General features: G+C 43.0%; 1 protein-coding gene across 2 annotated transcripts in view; it reads right to left on the bottom strand.

Annotated features, from left to right (window-relative positions):
• LOC106530583 (netrin receptor UNC5D) overlaps positions 1–8747 on the bottom strand; it is a gene marked incomplete at its 5' end in the record, with an annotated part of 100116 nt that overhangs the window by 2201 nt on the left and 89168 nt on the right. Inside the window, 2 exon segments of one of the 2 annotated variants that reach the window (XM_014026230.1) lie at positions 1479–1657; positions 4931–5095. In XM_014026230.1, the coding sequence (XP_013881684.1) occupies positions 1479–1657; positions 4931–5095 (344 nt within the window). 2 annotated transcript variants of the gene reach the window in all.

Below are 8747 nucleotides of genomic sequence, written 5' to 3'. Positions count from 1 at the left end.
AATGTGGCATCCAGTCAAATCCAGAATACTGCGTACGCAAAAAAAAAAAAAAAAAAATCCAGATGTAGGCCTATCAAACTGTGCGTATACCTGAATCTACGCACATTTTTTTTGTACAATGTGGAACTGAGCACATGTGACACACCTTCATTTACATGTTAAATAGATGCAAATTACTTCCTGCATGTGTGAAGGACACGTTCGTTTGATCCCTGTGCGATCAGAAATGATTTATAGATTTAGGAAAATAATGAATTAAATACAATGTGAGTGAGAAAAAAAAACCCTAAGTAAGGATAGGAGTAAATATATTTGTCAAAATGAATGAGTGATTGTGTATCTGTGTGTGCGTTAATGCGAAATGCTAACTTTACGCAGGAGTTAATATAGCATAATTACTGTAAACACAGAGGAACTCAGCTGTTTAGTAGAACATAGATCTTTGTTTATTTAATACATGATATAAAGAAATGAGTCTCTGTGTCTCAGTGGAGAGTTTTCATGACGTCACATGATGKTGGCCATTTAAATGTATGGATGAGACCATACCATCAAGCATGGCTTGGGTCGACTCGGCTCAGGGTAGACTGGGACAGTCCCGATCGGTCTGCCAGCTCTCTCTGGAAAGCCCATGTGGAACCCCAGCGTGAGCGCTGCTGCTGCACGTGCACACACAGTGCACGGCTCGTCCCTGTGTGTCACGCTCTCAGAGCGCCGCAGCTCCAACAAGATGCGAAATGATTATTGTTAGAATCTGAAAACAGCTGATGAGCCGTCATTGTGGATCATAAAATCCTCTTTGCTCTGTGTGTTTCACTATTTTTTATATCCTCCAGTAAGGCTGGATCTGTCCCTGTTAAAAGTATTTTTGGCACAACTTTGCACGTCCTTTATTTAACGGCGTCCATGTGGATGTTATAATTGTTAATCATGTGGATGTAATAAGTGTTAATCATGTGGATGTAATAATTGTTAATCATGTGGATGTAATATTTGTTAATCATGTGGATGTAATAATTGTTAATCATGTGGATGTAATAATTGTTAATCATGTAGATGTAATAATTGTTAATCATGTGTGTCTGCTGTGAACAATAATCATTTTCACACCTTGAACAGTTTCTCAGAATCACCTCTAAGTGTCACTAAGGAAACCAGAACAGAAACGTGTGACTCCAGCCCTGGAGTTGGCGTGGGGCTGCACACATTTCCACCTTCATTTCAGTTTTGACACATCTGGAGTTTTGTGTGAAAAAGGGCGACGCAGGGTTTTTGTGCGTACGTTAATACATGAGGCCCCTGGACTCATCAGACCTGCTTCACGCTGCAGAGGAAAGTCTATTATTCGTTTCCTTTAGTTCAGAGGGATTCTGTGCTCGAGGTTATAGATGCATAAATAATTGCTGAAAGCTCTGCAGCTCTCTGAGTCGTTATCAGATGGAACTGGGAGGTGTTAACAAGGACCWTCAGGAACTCACCGGTCTAAGTGGAGTTTCTGGGCTAAGAGCTGCCAGTCCTTGCCCGTAGCGTTGGCAGTGTCGAAGGTAGCACAGATCCTCTGGCGGATGGACACGGGRACTTTGAAGGCCCTGGGCCCCGTTTGGGCTGTGACGGTGCAGTCTGTCTGCATAAAATAAGGAACTGGATCCTTGTCCCCCTGGCAGGACAGAACAGAAGAACAGTATCAGAGACAAGTCCAACAGCTGCAGCTGGACGAGGCTTTACTGGGTCAGAACCTCTCACACAGCATGTTTAACAGTTTGACCTGAGAGCTGGGACGTTTAGTCCAGGTGGGTCGGACTAAACTGGTAGGACTTCTAWGGATGTTTTTGTAAAGCAGCTTTGTGAAGCTGTTACAGTCAGGTGGAGAATCAGTGGAAGAAAACCTTCAGCTGCTGTTTCTCCACACAGTAATGTAAAAACTGTTAAGAGCAGAGAGAAAAGCAGTGCTGATGAACACATGGTGGCAGTATCGTCTCACTTCATTCTCTCACAGTAAACCTGATGTGGAGGAGGAGACAGAGAACAGAAAGCTCTGCTGACTGTCCACATCTCTTAAAAGCTTTTTGAACTTCTGCTGCTTCTGTGAGAAAGTTAAACTTTCTCTGTCTGGGAGCTAAAAATGTCCGCAAGTCAAGGAGGTTGTTTGGAGCTCACACCCAATGGGAGGAGAGTCACTTACCTGCTGTGGTTCTGCTGTGGACAGAAGATGGACTCTGCAGCCCGGCTTCCTGWTGCTGGAACTCTCAGCAGCTTCACCACAGCCTTACACTAACCTTTCTGTTTCTGTGTGCCAGCTGTTCTGGAGAGTTTGATAAATTCATCCTATGATGCTTTTAAATCCTTTCCACATTTCAGTCCTTCAGGTGGGGTCTGTATGAAGTGGAACTGCCATGTTTTGGTCTGAATTCCTCCTTATTCTAACTCCACAAGCTCCGCCCCTTTTCTGAGGCCTGTCTTAGATCAACTTGTTTTGAGACTGTCTCTTTTAAATCGACCCTCCCCCTTACAGACCCAGAGGAGAATGAAGACAAGACCTTTTATGACCCCTGCTGTATCCTGTTTTAGTACTGTTTATTTATTTATTTTTATTTTTCAGAGATTTATTGTCAACTATATAGAAACAGCTGCACCTAGCAGCATGACATTTGGTAGGGATGTAGATGTGGCCCACCTACACTGTGCTAGCACACAGTTTTGCAATAGACCTCATATTTCAAGTGGGGGCACTATTTCAAAAGTTGGTGTCTGGACATACAAAATTGCTTACAGCTCAAAAACTATTCAACATAGGAACTTCAGATTTTGTTGTTTAGCTCTGATGAAGGCCAATCATCTCATGACATCATCATGTGTTTCTATGCAGCTGTTTCCTGGTAGTAGACAACAGAATTAAAATATGACTGAAAATTGTTATTTATCTTTACATCCATACACATGATCAGATCTTGATGAAATTTGGCACAGATGTTGTCCTATCTGACCTACACTGAAGAGTCCAACAGCTCCATATGTATGTTTATCACCTCCACCCAAAACAGCTTCTACTCAAAACATCTCTGTGGATCATTTCTATATTTGTATAATATCTACAGTACAATTTCCTGGAGAAATTAGTACATATATGACATTGTTCCAGAGGAAGGTGCACCTGGACCAGTCCTTACAAGCCATGTTTCCATCCAATTTTAATTCAAAATTTGAGCAAATGTTTGAAATTTCGCAAAAAAGGAAAAAATGAAGAAATGCGAATCAGATGTGTTTCCACCAATTGGCTTGAAGTAAATCAATTACGTCAGACACATGTGTGTAGTAAACAGGAAGTAAAAGTCAAAAACTCACAGGGTCCAAACATCTCAGGACAATGGAGAGAAGTTATCAGGAACATGKTGCTACTATCAGGAAAGTTGTAATTATTCTGTCATATTCTGGCAATTTTACATGCTGTCTGGATACGTAGAGAAAGAAATGTAATTCTCTTCACGTTACGGGAATAACTGAGAATATGCACAGCTGGAGGAGGGTCCATCTGCAGTCGCTCTGGTACCGGTCCAGTACCAGACAGACAGCGAGAACAGCTGATCAACCATGTGAGGTAAATGTTTGCTACGTCAGAACTTATTTGGCAAATGTGTTTCCATTTCTCCTTTTGTGCATTAACTCTTTTTTGAAAAACCCAAAAACTACCTTAAGMGAGCGTATCAACTTTTATAAGAATTAGAGGAAGTTTTTTCAAATCATGCCATTTCCATTCACCTTTTTTGATGCAATACTTCAAAATGTGCATTAAAAATCTTTGATGGAAACACGGCTTGATTCTCTTTGTCTCTTTCCTGACCCCCCAAACCCAGCCGGTCGAGGCAGATGGCCGCCTGTCCTGAGCCTGGTTCTGGTTCTGCTGGAGGTTTCTTCCTGTTAAATGGAGTTTTTTTCTCTCCAATCACTAATGTGCTTCTCAGGATGGGAGACTGTGAAGAAGTGATTCAGCACAATCTGCTGCTTCTTTAGATTGTTTCTGTGTACACTGCCCTGAGAGGACGTATGTTGTGACTCTGCACTATGTAAATAAACTGAAATGAATTGACATGATGCATGTGAATGTGRTTCGTTTCATTATAACTCTATAGACTCCAGTAGACTGAGGACAGATCTGTTTTTTCTGTTTTCTATCAACAAAATATTTTACTTGTAATGACCATTCCAAGGTCCCTTCTCTCACCAGAACATCTTAAACAGCTGTGACCCGTATGTGAGTTCTGGTGTGTGGGTGCTTTATGTACTTCTGGAGCTCATTAWGCTATCACTATGCAGTATCCAGTTAAACTGTGATGTAGTATTTCAGAAAACATAACAGAAAATAAACAAAACTGAACGGGTTAAAAATATGACTCAAACAGAATATAAAGATATCTTTGTAGCATAAAGGACTGAAGACATGTTTGTCTCAGTCTGAGGATAAAATGAGTTTTTTTACTTGTTTTTCACTGCTGATCTCAGATCATCAAACATCTAGTGTTTGCAGAAGACAGAGCACACATTAACAGGGCTGTTTGGATATTACAGCCAGCGTCTCAGTGGGCTGCAGCTGCTGGAGACGAGCTGCTGAACAGAATTCATGACAAGTTTCCAGAATGACTCAAACCTGTTTGTGGTATTTTTTATTTTTTTTTGCTGGAGGTGGGGTGCAGGTTGTGGTGAAAGTGAACATGCAGCCGGCATAAATGTCTCCCTGGATAAATACAGGTTACAGGAGCCGCAGAGTGAACGGAGGGAGGGGTCAGAGCTCACCACGCTCCACACACATCTGTGCAGAGAGGAACACAGCAGKGCTCCAGGAGCTGTATTAATACACAGAACATGTCCTCCCCCCACACCCCACCAGTCCAGGACTCGCTGCAGGAAGCAAGGTTACACAAAGGTTGAAGCTCACCTCAGCCACGGCCGTGTAGACCTGCAGGATCTGCTCCTGACCTTTGACCTGGCGCACGCTGAGTTTGCAGGAGAGCTGAGTGGTGGCGGGGCTGGATCTCTCCAGTGAGAAGGCACAGTGCAGGGGCTGCTGGTTGCTGCACCACACTTGGGGGAAGGAGAACTCCTGAGGAGGCAGAAAGAAGACAGAAAAAGAAAGATGAGAATGAGAGCTCAGAGCTCTCTGAGGTCAGGGTTTCATTCAGTCTYGTCTGTTCCTCCACATCCTCATTTAAGAGTGGACACACTCGGTCCTTGAAACAGTTTTGTGTAGAAAAGCTAAAGGATTGGATGGTGGGGATGTTCGGGCCCTCAGGGGCCACTGCAKTAAAAACAAGTCTGGCTGGGTTCTGGACATCACTGCATGGACTCCACACATCATCTGTACCACAGTTCACTGTGCCCTCCACTAATGCTGCTTAAAGCTCTATCAGGCAAAGAAGAAGCCAGATGTGAACATTCAGAACTGCTGCCTTCTGCTCTGGACCAAAGATCCTTTAAACAGACTGGAGATCTGTAAACCACAGACTGGATCCATCAGCAGGACTGTGTCGTAGAACTGGCCTGACCCCCCTGCAGTCCAGACCTCTCACCAAATAAAACAAAAACCTTTTGATCCAGCAAAGAAGAACCAGATGAACAGTTAGAGCCCTCCATCAGAACAAGACAACATTCTCCTCCGAAATCTCCAGAACTGGTCTCAGCTCCAGAACTGGTCTCAGCTCCAGAACTGGTCTCGGGTCTATGGACATGTCCAGTCTGGTGTTGGGAGACAAAGGGAATATTTACAGCACAAACAGATCTTTTCTAATGTTTTTAAAATGGTTTTCCACAACATTCTAAAGTTTACTTGCCTTTTTTTAACTGAAATTGTAGAATTTCTGATTTTATCACTTTGATATCTTTACTATGAACCATTATGAATAAAATATGGGTTCATGAGGTCTAAAATTGTGTTTTTAGTTATGTTTGACCCATCTTCTGGACTCTGCTGGACTGGATGGTCCAGGATAATGAACTTCAGAGAACAGAGTCATGAATGAAGAGATGTCTGTGACCCCACAGATTCATATCTGCACAGTAAAAGAGGTGTATGAAGCCTAAAACTGAGACCTGAGTGTTTCTGATGAGAGCTGCTCGTGGCTTCTGATAATGATGGAGGAGGAGGAGGACAGCTTGTAGCTGCTGCTCACTGATGTATAGTTCAGCTTTTATTCTCCACCTGCTGCTTGTAAACCTGCCACAGGCCTCCATATATAAGCTCTGTGTGTGTGTGTGTGTGTGTGTGTGTGTGTGTGTGTAAAAGACTGCTCTTTCCAGCAGTCTTTTACTGACGACTGTGAGATGAGAAAGATTTTGCATAAAACCAGTTATTTTGCTGACATCGTCAGATTGTCTGCAGGAGGTTTATTATGACCCCCTCACGTGAAGCATAAGCAGGAGTCATATTGTTTTCGTACTGTATTTTTTTGTTTGTTTGTTTTCTCCGGAGATTTTTGGTCAACCAAAAACAGCTGCACCAATCAACATGAAACTTGGCAGGACTGTAGATGAGTCTGACCTACACTGCGCCAGCCAACGGTTTTATGATAGACCCCATATTTGAGGAGGGGGCTCCTTTCAAAGAGGGGGTGTCTGGACATGAAAAAATGTTTATAACTCAGAAACTGTTCAACATAGAATCTTCAGATTTCTTTTGTTGTTTAGCTCTGATGAAACTCTATCCATCAGGCCCACCAATCAGTGCCCCCCCCCCCCCCGGACCCCCAATTTATCTGAAAAAGGGGTGTCTAGACATACAAAAATGGTTATTGCTTAAAAACTATTAAGCATAGGAGCTTCAAAATTTTTTTGGTTGTTTAGCTCTGATGAGGGGCTATCCATCAGGTCAACCAATGCCCCCCCCAAAAAAAGAAAGACCCCCTCCCAAACCACTACAATTTTGGGATGTACCTAGTAGCATGTTTCTCACGACATTTATTAGGAATAAAGACTTCTGAGTTCCGGTGCATTTCTGCGTGYGGKGGTCATTATGTTACKGCTATSCKGTATCTAGTTGTTTTWATTTTARAAGCTCCTGTCTGACCTGCTGAAGCTCTTTCAGAGGGGTCTGAGGCGTCTTGATGGTCTCACTCTATTCTCCTTGTTGTCACTCACTGTTTGTGAGGATGACCTGTGCTGGTAGACGTACATGTTCCTTCTGGTTCTTTAACAGAACTCCTGACTTTTTCTTTTAGTCATTCTTTTCTCTGCGTTGACGTAGGAAAATCCCTTTAAAGGAGGAGAATATTTATGCAGTCACTCATTTTAACTTACATAATTTTTTTCCTTTCAATTACTATGTAATAATTTAATTTCACTTTCACAGTGTAGAAGATTAGTATGTGTTTTGTTTGAAATGACTTGTCTGGTCCAGAACCAAAGCAGATTCTACATCTTGCTGTGCTTCCTGCTTCTGGTTTCTAACAGGTTCTGCAGTATATGACAGATATTCTTTTCTTGTTGTGAAAAGACAAAAGCAAGCAGAATTTTTCACGTTTCTCTGATTTTATTTGTTGGATCGATGTATTTCAGAGCAAAGAGTGTAAACAGCTATGTTGAATGCTCCGTTTCCTGTTTTAGGTTTTGGTAAATCATGCTGTGGGAAGAAAAGCCGGCTCTGACGGACCTGATTTGAATCCTCTATTGCACAGAAACAATTAACAGGAAGTTGTCTTTCAAGACTTATTGAAAGTCTGGATTATTTTATCTGGGCTTTAGAGTAGAACCACAGAGAAACCTCCACAGTCTCCTGTCCTGATAGGAGCTTCTTCAGTCCTTCAATCAACCAGCAGAATCGATGGTCCAAGTCTCCTCAGCTGATGGACCTGAGTCCTGGTACAGGTTCTTGTTTAGCCCAGAGTGGGGACAGTAAATTCTCACTTGTTTTCCTGTAGTTTGCTGATCGTTGTTGTTAAAGTCAGCTTCAGCTGCCAGGTGCTGCTGGGRCAGGTTGATCGGGGTCCATAAAGTTACCTGGGATGGTAAAAGTTCCAACTCTGAAGTTGACCCTGATCCAAACTCTGGTTCTGTCCTTTATACTGCAGACCGATTGGATGGTGATAACTCCATCATCCAATCAGAGTCCAGATGTGGCTCTGCACCGTTTAGCAGCTGAATGAGTCTGGACTGTCTTAGGGTGTATTCAGACCAGGAAAGTCCTTTGGTCCGCTTGTTTGGTCCAGACCAAAAGTGGACTTTATTTTTTTTCGTTTGGTGCGGTTTGCATTCACATTGTGTTTTTTTGCAAATGAACTATAACTTGTAAACAAAGYCACGAGGGTGACGATCATTGCTCCCATTGGACAGAAAGGACGGGGGCGGGACTAAGCGCACAGACCCAGAAGAAAACAAGGAAGTCCTGCATGCTGCGGTTCTGATGCGCACATTTTTACTGATAGTACAACTGCAATAGCATTTAAAATGTCAGAAGCAGCTAATTTAATGGTGGTTTCGTGATGAAATTCTAATTTTGGAGCAGCATCAGTAAATGTGTCCCGCGGCCCAAAGGAGACGAGGTGCTCTGCGTGTTCTGACCCACAACATGCTGGCAGCAGAGCTGCTAACAGGAGACGACGAAACAGGTATGATTTCAGTGGACTGGAACATGTTCAGGGAGGATGCTACCCACAACAACACCACAGACATCCAGGAGCCAGTAGCGTGAACAGACATTTTCGGGGGCAGGTGCTCAAATGTAAAAAGAGGGCACCTTGTCCGGTGCACGGAATCAGCAGCTG

Source organism: Austrofundulus limnaeus, unplaced genomic scaffold (assembly GCF_001266775.1).
Source record: "Austrofundulus limnaeus strain Quisiro unplaced genomic scaffold, Austrofundulus_limnaeus-1.0 Scaffold535, whole genome shotgun sequence".
Classification (NCBI taxonomy): Eukaryota; Metazoa; Chordata; class Actinopteri; order Cyprinodontiformes; family Rivulidae; genus Austrofundulus; species Austrofundulus limnaeus.
This window is presented reverse-complemented; position numbering and strand designations above follow the sequence as displayed.